The following is a 19,612-nucleotide window of genomic DNA, read 5'->3' as shown; positions in this document are numbered from 1 at the left end:
ATTAGGATTCCTAGAACTCCAGGTGCTCAAAAAAAGGGGACATTTCTTTATATAAATTAGTTGTACAACTCACTGGCTCAGATCATGGATTCTACGAGTCATTCTCATGATTCTTGATTTTTAGTCATTTAACCAGGCCATATGTAACATTTCATCACGTTGACATTCAAAATAAAGTCACATTCCATTTACTAGTCAAAATAAATTACTGCTTAGTGCAAGGAAAGTTGTTTTGTTTTTTTGTTTTTGTTTTTGTTTTTTTTTCCATCAGCTAGCCTACTCCTCCTGGTTTCCTAATCCCAAGCTTGCTTACCCAGTTTAAAGGAAAAGTCCTGAGAACTGTTCCTTTGAGGGGGAGAAACTTGGAGAAACCTGCTCAGTCAGCCACAGAACCCCATTCTTCCTGAATGTTGATATTATGGCTACTACATAGGTTTTGTGTTGAAACATGGGAACATGGGTCTAGGAAGGTTTTAAGTCTTAGTCATGCACTGTACTCACAGCTAGCTGCCTTCTCCCTAAGACTCACACTGCCCTTTGTTTTGCTGAGTGTTGTAACAAGGCAGTTTTCCCTTGAAAGCAAAGGCACATAGTATGATCCAAGAAAATAAATCATTTAAAGTCTCATTGTGAGCACAAACGAGGGATACCATAGCTCATTGACCATAAGCCTTGCCTAGACTATAAGAAGACCTACAGTTACAACTCTGCCTTGGTCATGACGTGTGATGACTACCCTTTAAAAGGCAAGAGACAACACCACAGAGAGACATGATCTCTAAGCTGATTTTTACAGAATGAGTGAAAGCTTGACAGGAGGAAAGAGCAGCCCAGGAAGAATGAAGAGCACAGGGAGAAAGAAGGCATGTAGCCTTCAGCGTGGCCTGGGCTCAAGAAGCACATTGGAAAAGGGCTGAAGCTACAAAAGTCCCCTGAGGATAGATTGGGGACTGCACTTAAAACTTCAGTGGGATCCTTTATGAACAAGCCTACAGGAAGTTTTGAATGAGTCTAAGAAAGAAATTGACATAGTCCGATTGGATTTTAAGATCATGAGAGTGCAATTTCTGTTTTCTGGAAACTTGCTGTGTAATAGCAAGTTCGTGTTTAATACTTTAAATGCTAACTTTTTAACTAACTACTGATATTTTAATATTTATTAAGTCCTAACAAGGCATCAGAGTATAAACTAAGCCCTCTTGAATGCAGTATCTTATTTAATCTTCTCAAGAACGTCATTGAAAAGAAAGATGCTGTAATTATCCCTCCCTAATTGACAGGCGGAGAATCCAAGCATTAGAGAAAGGTTGGGTAACTGACCAGGTTCATACAGTAAGTGCCCAGATTTAAACTCAGGCGCTTTGGTTCTGCAACACTAGTTTTAACCCCAGGGAAGTGGTCTTTAGTTCTGGATGCACACAAGAATCACCAGGGGAACTTAAAGCAAAAACAAAACCACTCTAATGCCCAGAATTCTCAGTTAAATTGCAATTTAATCAATTCTCAATGAAATCAAGACCCCTGGGAACAGAGTCTTGGCATCTATTTTAAAAGTGCCGGCAAGTGATTCTAAAGGACAGACAGAGTTGCAGTCTACTGAGCAAGACTACAGTGTCACCTTAACATACAGGGAATAGTCATAAACATCCATATTCTACCACCACCCCAAAATCACAAGAAAAAAAAACAAACTACGAAATAGTAAAATCACAGAAAATGAGGACTTTCATGGCTTTTTTTCCAGTTTTACTCTCAGAGAAAAGCTATGGCCTTCATCTGTTTTAAGACTGGCAGGCAGCAACGAAGAAAAATCAAAGGAGGTAAGGGTAAAAAGGAAAAGGTGACAAAGGGGTTTCGAGGTGGGAAGGAAGAGAATGGTTGAAGTCGGGGCTGTTGAAGTAATAAGACACTATCTACTGATGAGCGGTCGGTAATATCAAAGGCACATTTGCAGAATGTTTCCTTTTCAGTAATTGTACAAAGACTCCCTTGCCATTACAAAGCACTTTTCTTCTTGGCGGATTGAAGAATGCTTTACCAACTAAATGCATCCCAGTAATATTCAGAGCTTAGGTCCAACATAATCATAAGTTGCCTTGTTATTATGGAGGTAGCAGCCCCATTTAATAACATATTAAATGCATTATTCATTTATGTAACTCAGACCCAGGGACAGCTGCTGGGATGAAAATAGAACCATTCTCTAATGCAAAAAGCAGGTGTGTGCTTACTTGAGTAAATGAACTCTATATTTCTGCACAATTTTCTTCTAAATTTCAGGGACAGGTCTGGTAGGGCTAATGTGATGCCATTTTCATCCAGGAAATAAAATGGTTTCAGAATGGTTTTTAATGAGCATTTAAAAAAAATTACCAACAGTCTTCTCGGTGGCAGAATCCCAGGGGGGATGGATTCGTGCTTTGGATTTAAGCAGAACTGTTGCTGCTGGATTCAGGAAAGCCTGGGGCAATGATTGGTCAGAACTGCGGCAAACAAAGGAATGTACTCTAGCTGATGATGCCAGTGGTGATGGTGAGCCCATGTCTTTATAGCTGCTCGCCAAGACAGAGTCACAGGTGTGCTTGGATGCTAAGTGATTAAAAATCATAACCTGCCTTCAGTGAAACGTGCAGGGAGTTTCTGATGCACAAACTCACTGGGATGGCATAATTACCATGTGACATCACTGGTCATTTTTTTGCTACCTTTGCTGGTACCAGAATGTCACCATTCTGCAATGCTGGTGCATTTTTTTTCTCTCTCTCTCTTTCTCCCATCTACCATCATTTTCTCTTTTAATCAGTATGCACTGAAGCACAGTGGAATTTCTTAAATATCAAATGGAGTGATGTTAAAAATGCTCACCCAACATAATGACCAATCAGAATGGGTAAGGATCCTAGTGCAGGAGCAGAGATGTGGAGGCTGCCTGAGGGGCTAGGTGTTAACCCCTTAGTTTCTGGATTGTAAGGAGAAGCAGGGACTTCAAAGATAGGAATTGGTCACAGCTGGGCTGGTGAGTGAGGTGCTTGAAGGGTTTGGGGCAGTGGTCGTAACCAACTGCTATGCAGATACTTTAGCATTTGAAATGGTACAATCAGGGGCTCCTGGGTGGCTCAGTCGGTTAAGTGTCCGACTTTTGGTTTCACCTCAGGTCTTGGTCTCACAGTTCTCATGAGTTCGAGCCTCACATTGGGCTCTGTGCTGGAAGTGCAGAGCCTGCTTGGGATTCTCTGTCTCCCTCTTTCTCTGCCCCTTCCCCACTCATGCTGTTTCTCTCAAAAATAAGCAAATGAACATTTAAATTAAAACATACACACACACACACACACACACACACACACACACACACACACAGTACAGTCATCCCAGTGTGAATCTGCTATCAGCTTTGTAAGTGCCCCGGGACAAGGATGCCCTCAAGGAACTTAAACTTCAAGTCACACAGGAAGACAGTCAGACAAGGCATAAATGGGTTCCTATCAGGCAAATCATAAGGATTCCTTTAAGAGTTCAGAGGAGGGACAATCTCCTTCTATTTAAAGAGTCAGTACAGTCGTGGTAAAGAGAGGAAGTGTTCTAGAGACACATTTTCTGGGGTCTTGACTATGTGATCATGAGAAAACTGGTTAACTTCCATGAATCTTAGCTTCTTCATCTATATATTGAGAATAACGCTTTCCTTAAGCAGAACAGTTCAGGGTATTTTTAAGATAAATGGCAAAAGTCATGTAAAGAACTTAGCACAATGACAAGTATAATTAGCACTCTCTCTATATGAACTTTTTATTATTTCACTTCTTATTTTACTATCCTTGTCAGGAAAAGACAGATGAAAGGATTTGTTGCTTAAAGTGTAAGTTTTAGGCAGCTGAGAGAGCATGCACGAAGACAGAGAAGCAGAATGAGCAAAAGAAAATAAGTACTCTCAGAAGGATTGAAAATAGAGGTTTGGCTAGGGCAGAAGGAGCTTTTTTGTGAGAAAGAATTCAGAGACGTAGTGAAGTGAGCTTGCGGAGGGCTTCATGCACAAGATGACAGGATTTATGGCTTATCCTAAGGACATTTGGAAGCTGTGAAGATTATGAACAGGTCACAGAAATAATAATATTAAGTAAAAATAACTGGTAACCTTTCATAAGCACTTGCTAATCATCAGGGCGGTTTTAAATACTCTGTGTACATCAATCCATTTAATGTGTACAACTACCTTGTGAGGTGAATTACATACTAATAACTGACCTTAGAGTGATCCGTGGTGTCCAGAGTACTTTCCCAGACAGTGTTTAATTTGACTTTCTCAACCATGATCTTAAGCAGTCAGTCCTGAGACTCAAAGCACAGGAAAGGACATGGGCTAGATTTGAAGGAGTAGGAAAACTATGGCCTGCGAGTCATAGCTGGCACACTGCCAGCATCGGGAAATAAGGTTTTACTGAACGCCAGCTGTCTCCATTCTTTTATGCATTACCTGTGTCTGCTTTCATGCTGCAATCAAAGAGTTGAGTACTTGTGACAAACAGCAGATAGCTGGCAAAGCAAGAATATTTCCTATCTAGCTCTTTGTGTTAAAAGTGTCTCCACTTCTGGTCTAGAAGAGTGGAAAGACCTTAGACTTTGTGTCCACTCTGAGCTCCACCACTCATTCTAGGTAACTGGGCTCGGGAAGTCTATTATATGAATTCATAAAGTGGTTACTATGGCCCCCACCCAAAAAGATGATGAACAGATAACACTGAAGCTCAAAGTCTTAAAGGTGAATTGTCCTAAAAGCACAGATTCTAATTAATTATGAATCTGATAAACTGCATAGGACCAATTTGTGGAATAATCCTTTTTTTTTCTCTATTAAAGTTAAAATAAGAAGAAAGAAGCGAAAGAAGAGGAAAGATGTACTCAGTCTGCATACTGGTCTCCTTATTATGAGTTTTCAATAATTAGCCAGTATATCTCTTCATAAAATATCGAGTAGAAATGATCACATTTAGCCAACTTTCTGTACTACACCATTACCATAGCATCCTCTATGGGGTTTAATGTTAAGTCACATAATCCATAACAATCTATTCTTTGCCTGAATTGCAAATTCCCTTGCAATATGCATTACTCATTCTAACCCTCAATCATATAGCCTTTAAAGTATCTCCTAGACTACTGACAGATGTATCTTCAAGATTATAAACATGGTGAGGGCAAGAAGCATGGCTTCTATTGCTGTGCACTTCCCATAGCTCTGAAGTGAAATGATTCATTGACAGAATAAAAGAATGATATTAAAGTGCTAATAATATGTACAGTATGTTCCTCTGATGATTTGTCTTTCTGGTGGGTGCTTTATAGGAATTAGCTCTAATCCTCAGAGAACCATGCTGTGTAGTTATTGATAGCCCTCAGGGCTACACAGTGGTAGGTCTGGCTTTAAAAAATTGGGAGTGATTTGAATGGTAATGAGCCGGATTACAACGTGAGCTCCTCTCGTTTTAGGTATAGGAAAGTGGTTTCCAATAACTGCACCGATGGAGTAAGAGAACAGTACACTGCCAAACCGCAGAAGTGTCCCGGGAAGGCCCCGCGGGGGCTGCGTATCGTCACTGCTGATGGGAAGTTGACGGCAGAACAGGGGCACAACGTTACTCTCATGGTGCAGCTGGAAGAGGTAGGACCAAAGCCCGAATCCCTTTTGTCTTCTAGGCCCAGTGATTTTTTCCTAGGACATCAGGTTTGGTGTGCTTTTGTTTTGTTTTGTTTGTTTGTTTGTTTATTTATTTATTTATTTATTTATTTATTTTTACACGTTGAAACTTTTTATGTTTTTCTACCTTTAGGTCTTTGGTTTATGGTTGTTGCTGCTGCGACTTCGCCTTCTCTGACACATTTCCTCAATTATTTTCATTTCAGTGCAAGTTGTTCTTCATGCTGACCTAATCTATCACTTCTTGGGAATTCTTTTTGGAGTTAATTGTGCCTTACTGGCACTTCCGGCAAAAAGGTTCCTCAGAATACATTAATGGTATTCCTAAAATAATTAAGCACACACATATGTTCAGCCTAAAAGGTATTACTGCTGTCTTCCTCTCTCAACCTGAAGTCTTGGCTTTTCTTTTCCGAAGGCAGCCTGCTGGCCATACATGGAACACAAAGGCTAATCTAAATATAATTGAGTATACTGTCTTTGGCAATTGAGAGTTTGTATTTTTGTAGCACCTCTGCAATATCACTATGAGGATCAATTACTATTTGACAAATTATGGTTACCTGAGATTTCTGAAAATGTAGACTGGATAAATGAAACTTATACTGTGTTTTTTAAAATACACACAGGCGTTTTTATCATCTTGCAAATGAGGAAGATGTTCTCTAAAGGAGAAATAATTTCATTAAATGATCTCAATTATGAAGCCAGGCAGTGCTGTATCCAGCCGTGTTTTCTGAGTGCTAAAATATGGGAAGCACAGTGCTAGGCCTTGTGAACACAAAGGGATTTAAAAAGTTAATAATGAGGGGCACCTGGGTGGCTCAGTCGGTTAAGCGTCCAACTCTTCATCTTGGCTCAGATCATGATCTCAGGGTTTGTGAAATTGAGCCCTGCATTGGGCTGTCTGCTGACAGTGCAGAGCCTGCTTGGGATTCTCTCTCTCTCTCTCTCTCTCTCTCTCTCTCTCTCTCTCTCTCTCTCTCTCTCACCCTTTCCCTCTCTACTCCAACCCCTGCACATGCATGTGCACTCTTTCTGTCTTGAAATAAACTTTTTTAAAAAGTTAATAACGACACCAGGATTAAGATCATCATCATTGACTTTCATCAACTTCTGATAGCTCAGTGGCTTTCGATCTGTAAATGAAGAAAAATTACCTGGTGAACATGTCAAAACAGTTTTCCCAGGCCATTTCTCCAAAGGTTCTGACTGAGTAAGTTGGGGGGGCAGAGGCTAAGAATATACATTTATAACAGGATCATAGGTTATGCATTGTGCTTTGAGATAAACAGGGGCACCTAGGTGGCTTAGTTGGTTAAGTATCTGACTCTTGGTTTCAGCTCAGGTCATGATCTCACTGTTCTTGAGTTCAAGCCCACATCAAGCTTGGGATTCTCTCTCTCTTTCTCTCTGCCCCTCCCCTACTCATGCACACACACACACACACACACACACACACACACACACTCAAAGTAAATAAGTAAACTTTAAAAAAAAGAATAAACAACAAAACAAGGGCAAAGTCAAAGGGGATAGTGTAGCCTGACAGGCTCTGGAGTGTGACTTGAAGGGGAAAAGATGAAGCAATTAGGATTGCTTTGTCAGGATTGATCAAAATCTTTGGTATTTTAATTCCTGTAGGAAAAACAACTGTGAATTAATGAGTTTGAAACTCCAGCTCAGGGTGGTGCTGAGGCTTCTGGTCCAAGGACCACTTAGAGAACCGTTCTTGTAACCTAATACTCCTTTCTGGTATCTCCTTAATAAGTGCCTTTCACCATACCTAATCGCCTAGATACTAAGGTTTTCCCAAATTTTTCAGTTGGATCTAGAAAGATGCAGACCAATTTAGGCCAATTGGAGTTGCTTGCATTTCACAGAACTGGGACCAGTGCCTGAGGCTATGACATATTAGCTCACAGCAAATAAATTTATGTATAGAGAGAGAGAGAGAAAGAGAGAGCCAGAATAAGATTCTGAGAGAGAGAGAGATGAGGGGGAAGAAGACTGTGACAGAATTGTCAAGAGGATTTAGGAAAACAAAATTCTTTTGTTCATAGATAGGACATTCATTGCCATGAGTCCAACAGTTCATGCTGAATTCCTCTCAAGAACTTTGCCAGTTCATACGTCACATGTAGAGGAGGTCAGATTTCAGATTCCCAGTTAGAAGGTCGAACAGAAAGTGTTGGCTAAAGAGTTGGCTCACAAGGCTGGGAAGATAAAAGTTGACTTCAGGTCAAATCCCAGAGAGAAGAGAAACATAGAAAAGTAGCACAATTCTGTGCATTTTTGTCCCTCTCTGAGTTGTTTGGCAGCATCTACGTGATACAGAAAAAATAGAACACAGTCACAAAAAGGATGAGAAGTCAAGCATAGTTTTTAGAAGGATTACATTTTGAGGAAATAAAAATTAGAGTTCAGGGACTATCAGGGAAGGAAGCTCTGGTGAGCAATACAACACTGGGTTCTTGAGACTTCTAGAAAACTCTGTCATATTTGTTTTTCATATAAAATATTGAACATTTAATTTAAAATATTACATATATATCCAGAAAGAGGACCATGAGGAGGAAAAAAAGCATCAGAAAAAAGAACAGTTGTCTGAGATATATTTAATATGTTCATGAATATGGGTTAAGATAGAAAATGTAACCCACCAGCAGCAATCAGTAGGAGGCAGTCAACAAATGGAAGTTGTAGAAATAAAGATGTAATAACTGATATTAAGAAGTTAGATGGATTTACAGCCGACTGAACCCATATAGATAGAGGATCAGTTAACTGGAAGAAAGGGCAATTGGAACTTTAGCATTTGGCATAAGAGAAGAAGGATAGAAAATAGAGAAAATAGGAAGGGAAGGGGCACCTGGGTGGGTCAGTTGGTTAAGCCTCCAACTCCTGGTTTTGGCTCAGCTTCTGATCTCATGGTTGGTGAGTTAAAGCCCCTCATTGGGCTTGCTGTTGGGCTTGCCCACAGTGCAGAGCCTGCTTGGGATACTCTCTCTCCCTCTCACATCCCCCTCCTCTGCTCATACACGTACTCACTCTCTCTTTGTCTCTCTCTCTCTCTCTCAAAACAAGTAAACTTAGGGGCGCCTGGGTGGCTCAGTCAGTTGGGCATCTGAGTTTGGCTCAGGTCGTGATCTTGTGGCTTGTGAGTTTGAGCCCGGAGACAGGCTCTGTGCTAACAGCTCAGAGCCTGGAACCTGCTTGAGATTCTGTGTCTTCCCCTCTCTCTGTCCCTCCCATGCTCATGCTCTGTCTCCCTCTGTCTCTCAATAATGAATAAACTTTAAAAAAAATTCAAAATAAGTAAACTTAAAAAAAAAGAATAATAAGGGAAAATGATGAAAGACTACCATAAATGTAAGTGGAGACCCAGAGGAGAGAAGAAAGATATAGAGTCAGAATCATTTTTGAAGAGATAATGTCTAATAATATTCTGAAACTGACAAAAGGTGTGAGCATCTCAACATAGATGGGAGAGAATCCACAAACCCCAAGCAGGAGATATACAAAGGAAACAAAAATCATGTAGGTATCATATTCAAACTACTGAAATCTAAAAACACAGAGAAAATTTTTTAAAGCACCCCAGGAGAAAATGGAATGACATTTTTGAAGTTTTGGAGGAAAAACAAATGTGAAGGTAAAATAAAGACATTTCTCAGACAGAAACCGAGATGAGTTGTATAAGCTGATTTCTATAAAAAGAAATACTAAAGGTAATTCTTCAGGCATAAAGAAAATGATTCCAGATAAAAGTGCAGTAATGGAAAGAGTGAAGAGAAAGAAAAAAGGCATATTCGAGGGTAAATTGCAATTAATAATAACTTTGCAGGCCAATAATGATCAGCTATGGGTTTAAAATATATGTAGAATTTAAATACATGACAACAATAATTCAGTGTGTATTAAATGGCATTAAAGTGTTTTCAGTTCCATGAAATGTCTGTAAAGAAGTAAAAGTACTAATTTATATTAGACACCAGCAAGTCCAGAATATGTGCTTTAATATCTAGAGAAACAGCTAAAAGAATAGTCAGAGACATTAAACTATCAAGTTATTGACAGAGGAACTGGAATAATATTAAATGCACCTCATTAATCCAAAAGAAAAGAAAGAGAGGAGAGGAAACATTTTTACAGTCAAGACAAATAGAGCAGATACAGAAATAGTAGGTATAAACCCAAATATTATCATTAATTACATAAAATAAATAGTGATTTTTGTGGCTTGCTTAAGAAGTCTGTGTCTAACCCAAGGTTGTGAAATCACGCCACAGTTTTTCTTTAGTTTCCACATTTAAGTCTATATCATCTTGAATAAAACCAAGGTAGATAACAGGTTTTTCTCTTTGCATATCCATTGATCCAGCACCACTGAAAGACAGTTCTTCTCATGCTGAATTGCTGTGAGCCTTTGTCATAAATCAATTAAATGTACCTCTGTGGATTTGTTTCTAGATACTGTGTTTCATTGGTTTTGATTTTCAAACCTGTGTTAATTGATCATTCAAACACATTTTAAGTACTCTAGATTTAGAGTAAGTCTTGATAATTGGGCATATAAATCCTCTGAACCAATTAAAAATCATATGTTATGTGTAATTATATATAATATACTTTATAAAAATTTAAGAAACAAAACATATGAACATAGTGGAAGGGAAGGAAAGATAAGATAAAAAACAGACAGGGAGACAAACCATAACAGATTCTTAAACATAGAGAACAAACTAAGGGTTGCTGGAGGGGTTTTGGGTGGGAGGATGGGTTAAATGGGTGATGGGCATTAAGGAGAGCATTTGTTGGGATGAGCACTGGGTGTTATATGTAAGTGATGAATCACTAAATTGTACTCCTGACACCAATACTACACTATATGTTAACCAACTTGAATTTAAATTAACGAATGAATGAATAAAGGAATGAATGACATTAAAATATAATGCATACCTACAAACAAAACTAACACCTTATTTTCAATATATCTACCCAGAACACTACAACACATTTGGAAAAAAATTTTTAAAAACATAAAATGTGTAGTGAAATATACCATGATTGTGAATTGAAACATGCAAGGTTATGAAAAGATGCCAATTTCCCCCTCATTGGTCTTATATTCAAGGCGATTTCACTGAAGTCCCAGCATGTATTTGTGGGTGAAAATTGCATGATCACAAAACTTATATGAAGAAGCAAGGGCTCAAGAATAGCAAAGATAATCTTAAAGATGACTCACAGAACTGGATGGTTTACAAAATTTATTGTAAAGCTATAGTAATTAAGAACGTGTCAAGATAGATATATATTTATACATATATACACACATATGTGTACACACATATATACATATATGTGTGTGTGTATATGTGGTGTGTATATACATATATATGTATATATGTATGTATATGTATGTGTATGTGTGTGTGTGTGTATATATATATATGTATGTATGTATATATATCCTATATATCCAAGCTGATCAAGAGAGGGAATAGTGAGTCAAGAAATACACGCATACATATATATGCATGTGTGTGTGTGTGTGTGTGTGTGTGTGTGTGTGTGTATACACACACACATCATACTCTTTGTGACAAATGATACACTGTAGTAGAGTAGATAAATTATCTTTTCAATACACAGTGCAGTGCCATCAAAGTCCACGTGGGAATACGTGAATCTTGATTTCTCTTAACACAAAAATAATTCCAACTGGGTTGTCCATCTGATTTTGAAAGATAAAACTAAAGTGTTTAAAGAAAATGCAGAAGAGTATTGTTAAGCAGTGATTGTTTTAAAACAGGAAATGAAACGTACTAAATATACAGAATAATATGGTTTGATTAGACTATATTAAAATTAGGAATTTCTTTTCTTGAAAATACACTATTTAGGAAATAAAAAGGTAAGCCCTGGAGGGTAAGACGTTATTTGCAATACGTAAGTTCAATAAAGGACTCATGCCCAGAAAATTATAAATGAATTCTACAATCAATTCTACAAAAATTCTGGCAACTAGCTAGAAAATGCACAAATGACTTAAATGGACTTCTCAAAGAGGGCAACCAAATAGGTGATAAGCATATGAAAAAATTCTCAACATCACTGCTCATCAGGAACACACCTGAAAACTAAAATAAGATATTACTATCTACCTATCAGAAGATTAACATTTTCAAACACTAATAATACCAAGTATTATTGTTGGAGTAACTGGTCATTCATACAATAGTGCTTGGAGCATGGATTGTTACAGTTTTAGAGATCTGTTTGACATTAACTACTAATCACTGTACTGTTCTGTAAATATATGTGCAGACTATAACCCAGGATTTCTACTCCTAAGTGTACACTCATCAGAATGCATACAAATATGCACCAGAATATGTGGAAAATAATATACATGAAGGACTTACTCATAAGAGGTCAAACTGGAAACAAACATGTATCAACAGTGTCATCAAGAAATAAGTTACATTATCCTTATAAAATGGAATGCAGTACAATGAAAAAGAACAAACTATTCCTCTCTACATAAACTTGGATGAATCTCATATCCACTATTACAGTAAAGAAATCAGACTGAGAAAAAAATACATATATATACATATATATATGTATGTATGTATCATGTGATTCTGTTTAATTAAGCTGCAAAAGCAGGCAAAGCTAATTTATGGTAATAGAAGTGACAGTGATAGTTACCCTTGGAGAGGAGGTGGTGGGGGGGTGGGATTTGGGGGTACTGGAAATTTTCAATTTTTTCATTGATTAATGGATGCATTAATTTTGTAAAAAAAAAATCAAGTCGTATATTTGATTTACCTATTTTTTCTTTATGTCTTTTAATGCTCGACAAACAGCTTACTTAAAAATCATTTGAGGGGCGCCTGGGTGGCACAGTCGGTTAAGCGTCCGACTTCAGCCAGGTCACGATCTCGCGGTCCGTGAGTTCGAGCCCCGCGTCAGGCTCTGGGCTGATGGCTCAGAGCCTGGAGCCTGTTTCCGATTCTGTGTCTCCCTCTCTCTCTGCCCCTCCCCCGTTCATGCTCTGTCTCTCTCTGTCCCAAAAATAAATAAACGTTGAAAAAAAATTAAAAAAAAAATCATTTGAGAAATTCAAATAGCATTTATCTGTACATTTTGTATTTAGGTCTTTAGGGGAAAAAAAACGGAAAGAAAACTTTGGGGACATTTAGGAAAGGATGTACTTCCTGGGTCAATCCTATATTCTATACTTCCCTGTATAGTGAGCATGAAGTCATCTTTCCCAGAGATATAAGGAACCTGGTTATGATGACTTAGAAGGACATGATCTTTTGAAGCAGCAGATGTTTGTGTGGAAGCAGGCTTCAGAATTCAGAGTTTTGTTCCATTTCTAAGAGCACAATAGCACAAGGTCTGAAACAAGAACTCACGCCTGGTCGGCTCTGGCCTTTGTACACCCTCCAGGGACAGAGGCCAGGCTCTCATCCATTCACCTTTGCTTTCTATGTAACAAAGATCATCAGGCATCTCAGACTTGGCTGAGTGATGTGAGAACAGATTGGGGAATCTGGTTCTAAGATGTGTAAATTCATGCCTTCTGGGCGCACGAAGGGGAAAAAAATAACAAGTTAGTTCATTCCACTTGAGTGGGCAAAGCTACAGCAGCAAGAAAGAAATCTGCTATCTTCAGCTGTCAGACCTGGCCCCTTGATGCTCTTGTCTCCGAGTGCAAAGTACAAGCCAAAAAGACTGTCCCCACATCAAGAGGCCCTGGGGACCTCAAATGCAGCTGTGGGATTCTGTGCTGATGTTCACAAACTGTCCTTACAGAAACGCCCGGTTTCTCTATTAATCTCTGGGTTATATACATAGGCTTGGGTGATGCACATGATCAGGCATACAAAGTAAAGGAAAGTAGAGTGTCGCTGAGAAGCTGGGGAGCATTGATAAATGTAACACAGTGACAACAATTTGGATATCCAGCCTTTAATGAACACTGAGTGTAGTCCAGTTTGTGAGTGTTTTCTTGTATTATTTCATTTAGATCCCACAACAACCCTAACGGAGTAGGTGTTACCCTCCTCATTGCATTTCATAGATAGCCCAGTTAAAGCACAGAAAGGCAAAGTAACTTACCTGAGATCCCACAGCTCTATGTGTAAGAGTTAGGAGTCAGATCCAGGCTGTATGGTATCTGGCCTTTTTATTACTTCCCTCTGGTGGAAAGCGCCAAGTTCTGGAACGGACCTCATGTAGTTCCTAATGTTCCCTAGAAATACTTCCCTGGAGACACATGGTAACAAAGACCAAGAAGTAGAAAAAATAGGCAAAATTTTCTATGCCCTAGCCAGTCTGGCTTATGGCTGCTGCTATATTCTTACACACTGGTCATATATAAAGCCAAATTTTCCTCCTGGATTTTCTGAGAATATTATGGCTTGCGATCAATTTGTTGAAGACCATTTTAGCAACCAGAGATCCCAAATCCTTTCTAGGTTTCCTTTTCTTTGTAAAATTCTATCTGTATTGAATGGCTTCTATGTATCTGGTATTGTTTTATCCATTCTAAAGAATATTGGAAATATAGGACATGAATGCAGGACTCAGAGAGTTTGTCCTCCATGTATGCCCAACTTCTCCAGAGTCTTGGGTATGAATTAGATTAGAAGAATTGTTTAATCAAATCCAAAACAGAAAAAAACAAAACCCCTGACATATGCCACTGGCACCACACGCGGTCTGTATTATCCCCCTCAAAGTCTCTGAATCCGCTTCTCATTTGAATTTGACACTCCTAAATTCGCTTTAAATACAGTATTAGGCTCTTGCCACCATTCCTAGTGCCAATTTTTCACAACAGTAGGGACATTACTGCCAAGCTTCTGATGCTTCTAAAGTAACAAGTCCTCAAGGTACCAAAGGGGCCAAGAAGTCCCCACTACATTCTGATAATTACACGACAGTGTGATTAATGCAGAAATAGGCATGAGACTCTCCAGTTTGGTATGATATTTTGTCATTTGGACACCACGGATTAGGCCTATGTGTCTCCTGGCTTACTCATAATTCAGTTTTCTCCTATAGGCTTGTCTTCTGTCTACTGGACTGGATAGGGCTAGGGACTGATATCATGCCCCGTTCTTTGCCCCCAGTTATTTACATACAAGCCCCTCCATGTAGGCTCCACCTCCTGTACATATCAAGTGAAGTTTGAATGGCCTGAGGAATCAACTGTGCCACCAAATAGTTATTGTGTGTATTTATTGGTTCTCCAACACATATTTTACTAAGTTCCAAGTTTACAGCATGTACTTTTCATTTATGAGTAGACCTATTTCATTTTGTAGAGATCCGTATTTTGGGAGAACAAGGGTCTCTGCCGTATCAAGTTTCAAATAACAATCTAACCACATGAAATATAAAATAGTAAACATTTTATATTCATTGAAAACAAACATACAATTTAGTTTACTGCATTATATTGTAATAATATTCTTGGCAGCCCCCAGCACACAATAAATGCCGTTAAGGTGTGAATCATGCCATGCTTGGTTGTAGGCCCAACATCTCTTCTCACTGCGCCTAACACATGGATAGAACTCAGTCAGCGTGTGTGGATTTGGATAGGCTTCCCCAAGGAGTACAGAGATGAAGCCCAAACTTAAACGGAAAAGACTCTTAAATTTTCCATCACATCCAAAACATGTTTAACTCTTCATCTGAAATCTAAATCCCTTCCTTTGTTCTGTACTAATGCTTGTCCTAATTCTAACATAAGAATATCAATGAAAACCTTGCTAACATCAGAGCGAAGAAGAGAACGTCTTAGTGACGGAAGATTCTCAAAGGCTAGGTACACTGATGCTGGTTTGTATGTGTCGGAGTAAAAATTGTGCAGACTTGACATGTGCAAGAAATGGAAGGTGTCCTTCAAATAGCATGTGGGGCCACCCTCCACATCTAGGTGACAGAAAGGGCTGTGTAACACAGCTGGTTCAAACTCCCAAAGCTTGGCTCCCCCACCTGTTACTCAGAGAACCACATAAGTCTGTTAAAGTTGAGGAAAAGCCCCTATTGTCAGAAACTCCGTCACTGCCATTTTCATGTTCTCTCCCAAAGTACTCTAATGAAGGATCCTTCACCAGAAGCAACAAGGCAAAGGAGACAATATTTCTTCCACTGCAGACTCCCTCATTGTGGCTAATACAAGAACACACAGGGGCGCCTGGGTGGCTCAGTCGTGTGAGCGTCCAACTTCAGCTCAGGTCATGATCTTGCGGTCTGTGAATTCGAGACCCACGTCAGGCTCCTTGCTGACAGCTCAGAGCCTGGAGCCTGCTTCAGATTCTGTGTCTCCCACTCCCTCTGCCTCTCGCCTGCTCATGCTCTGTCTCTCTCACTCTCAAAAATGAATAAGTGTTAAAATTTAAAGAACACATATACATATACACTCTGCATTTATGCATCACTGTTTCCTTGGGGACAAAGAATAGTTAATCCAGAGACCAACCAAAAGGGGAGAGAAACTGTCCATAAAGTTATATCTGACTAGCCAAACATTTTCCAACCACACCTGAATTTAAGGGAGCCTATCAAAGGTGTTTTGCCCTGAGATCCAGGTATCCAATGACAGGTGGCATCCCTCTGTCTGGAGACTTGTTTAAGATGGATGTTCTCTGGACCACTAATGAGCACCTGATGAGCCTATAGACTTCTCAGTGCAATAACTCGGCTTCCTGGAGAAATCCAATGCAAGAACCTGAAGGCATAGGATGGATGGCAGAGAGCCTAATCAGTCTTAAGAACTCAACAAAACCCATTTGGAAGGCATTCATTGGAGAAGACTGTAGGCAGAAATGGTGTCTGTCTGTTACAGAAGATAATTAAATCTGTTTTAAACAGCTGTAAGAATAAGGAGATGCAATTCGCTGCATAATTTAAGACTTTTAAATTAAATCTGAGGCAAGGGACTAAAATTAAAACTTTGATCTGTATCTCATTGTCTTAATACTTCAATTTACATACAAAGACTGGAACTTAATAAGGAAAATTCATGATTATAACTTCTTCGGTGAGATTTAACTTCAAAACATGAAGGCTGTGTCCTCATTAAATGGATTTCAATGATCTGTAATTTCACATACATTGAAAGACTTATGGCAGCATAAAAGTAACCACAGTGTAATAACACTTCATAAATATTGCAGGATGCTCCCAGCCGTCGGATGATAGAGAACATGACTCTTGATAAAATTTTCTGTGAGAACCTCATTTGTTGAAGTCGTAAAGGAATTTGACCTACTTTTTCATCTGGGGGAAAATTGGGGCCTTTAGAAGTGGCACAAAGAGTTAGTAGGCAGTGTTCAGTCTAGACAGGTATCAGTGTCTAAGCCAGCCCAGGGCGGACTCAGAAGCCTCGGCTGTTTTCTCCTTTCACACAAAGGAACAGGAGCTGATTTCAATGAGCCGTGGGGACTTAAGAGGCTTTCTCATGTATTATCCCATACTCTATTCAGCTTTATTCTCTTTGACTCTAGCAAGGTAACTGAGCCACTTGATTTCTTCTCCCTTGCTGCTTCAAGTTAAAAAAGAAAGAGGGAAATGAGGCAGGCAATATAGGTTGTCTCTAGCCAGAGGCCTAGCATCTGAAGTTCAGGTTGGCTTGGTTACCAGCTCTTTTTTTTTTTTAATGTTTATTTTTGAGTGAGAGAGAGAGAGAGAGACAGAGCCTGATTGGGGGAGGGGCAGAGAGAGAGAGACACACACACACACACACACACACACAGTCTGAAGCAGGCTCCAGGCTCTGGGCCATCAGCACAGAGCCCGACGTGGGGCTCAAACCCGCAAACCATGACCTGAGCTGAAGTCGGATGCTTAACCGACTGAGCCACCCAGGTGCCCCTTTTAGCAGCTCTTTCTAAGGCTCCACTTTTCCTTCCCTCAATACTGGTCCACATACATTGGGGTGTTGCTATTCTTTAGGGTTTCAGGGAATCAGTGTTTGCAAAGCACTTTGCCTTGACAAGCAAAGAGCGACACCTGGCTCATTACCAAGAGTTTCAGTCTCTCAGCCTGTCTGCTTTAGGCCCTACAACACCAGTGCCCCATTTCATTCACACAGCTGGCCACTACCCCTGAAGGAGAACTTCACCCAACCATGCAAGGTTTGCCCAAGTGTACAGCTTCCTCAGGTTTCTGGCTTTGCACTTTGTCATTTATTATTCCATGACTTTGTCTTATCAGCTCCTTCCTTAGTGTAATCCACCATTTTTTTTTAATTTTAATTTTTTCTATTAGTTTTCTTTATTTATAAGAGGCACGGAGAGACAGAGCACGTGTGGGGGCGGGACAGAGAGGGAGGGAGACAGAATCGGAAGCAGGCTCCAGGCTCTGAGCTCTCAGCACAGAGCCCGATGTGCGGCCCGAACCCACAAACTGTGAGATCTTGACCTGAGCCGAAGTCGGACGCTCAACCGGCTGAGCCACCCAGGCGCTCCTAGTGTGATCCACCATTTGTGTGCGTGGACAGTCTCCACCTTGTGACCAGTAGCACTTGAATGAACTATGCATCTTCACCTAAGAGCTGAGATCATTTTAGCAGCCTGAAGGGGTGTTGGAATATGAGTGGATCTTCACTAATGCCCATAACAAGAATAATACAATTATGAAAAATAGCAGGTCACCTACCCTAAATTTGATGATTTGGCTCATGGTCATTCTGCCTATTTTTATAAGTAAAGAAATTGAGGTTCAAACGTAAATTGCATTTCAAAGGGCATGTAACCAGAGTCTTCCAACTCCCAAGTTACCACCTGACCCTGTAGGGCACTTCTTCATACAGTACTCTGTAGACCTCTATAAAGTCACTTAGATCTCTCAAGAACGTAATAATTTGGAAAAGTGAGGAAGTAAGCATCTGGGGCAAGAAATCATATATCCATTTCAGAGATAAGATCTTATGATTTTGGTTAAGTCTAGCAAGTGATGCTAGATAAAAAAGTTTTGAACGCTATTTAGAAATTTTGAAAGCATAACATAAAACAGTATAATGATTCCAGGATTGTGTGTGTGTGTGTGTGTGTGTGTGTGTGTGTGTGTCTACGCGTTTTCACATGTTCAAGTGCTTCTCATTGGTTACTATAACATTCACGAATCTAACAATGTCATCTCTGGGTGATACAATTATGAGCAATTTGAATTTTCTTTTCCCTCATTTGATGTGTTTCCTACATTTTCTTTATGAATTTTCCATGACTTTCTCTCTTTTTTCTTCTTTCTTCTAATTAAGCTAACATATTTCTATAAAGTATTTTCTAAGTTTTTTTTCATTTTGAGAGAGAGAGAGAGAGAACACACATGCAAGGGAGGGGCAGAGAGAGGACAGAGAGAATCCCAAGCAGGCTCCGCAGTGTTAGCACAGAGCCTGATATGGAGAACGATCTCATGAACTATGAGATCATGACCTGAGCTGAAATCAAGAGTCGGATGCTTAAAAGATTGAGCCACCCAGGGGCCCCAAACCTAACATATTTCTATTATATATTTTACTACATAAAAATATGTAGGAAAAATTCATTGCATAAGTTTATTCCTAAAGGAATCTCCCTACTCCTTTTTAAAGCACCATTTTGCTCTTATTCCATACCTGAATGCTTTAGACTGATTTTTTAAAATTATTTAAAAATATTTACATGATTTTTGTCATTTGGTGGCACCCTAGTTTTCCTACCAAAGCTTGCTGTGGTGATTCCTAAAGCCACCATGTAGTGGTAATAATGTACTGATGTCCTATATTACCTAAAAAGTGTTTTTAAAACATAATGGGTCACAAGTATGAGCTCTATCTACCACAGTGTCTAGATGCCGTAAGCGGACCTTGGCTTATAGTTATTGATCTGCTTACACAAGCCA

At 39.4% G+C, this 19,612-nt stretch overlaps 1 protein-coding gene across 6 annotated transcripts in view; it reads left to right on the top strand.

Moving 5' to 3' along the window:
- The window catches only part of SORCS1 (sortilin related VPS10 domain containing receptor 1), a 507,743-nt gene that overhangs the window by 426,942 nt on the left and 61,189 nt on the right, over window positions 1-19,612 (top strand). For all 6 annotated transcript variants that reach the window (XM_045040656.1, XM_019813798.3, XM_023240902.2 and 3 more), the window contains one exon: window positions 5,485-5,656. In XM_045040656.1, coding sequence (XP_044896591.1) covers window positions 5,485-5,656 — 172 coding nt within the window. The remainder of the gene's footprint in view (window positions 1-5,484; window positions 5,657-19,612) is intronic.

This window comes from Felis catus, chromosome D2 (assembly GCF_018350175.1).
Source record: "Felis catus isolate Fca126 chromosome D2, F.catus_Fca126_mat1.0, whole genome shotgun sequence".
Taxonomy (NCBI): domain Eukaryota; kingdom Metazoa; phylum Chordata; class Mammalia; order Carnivora; family Felidae; genus Felis; species Felis catus.
This window is presented reverse-complemented; position numbering and strand designations above follow the sequence as displayed.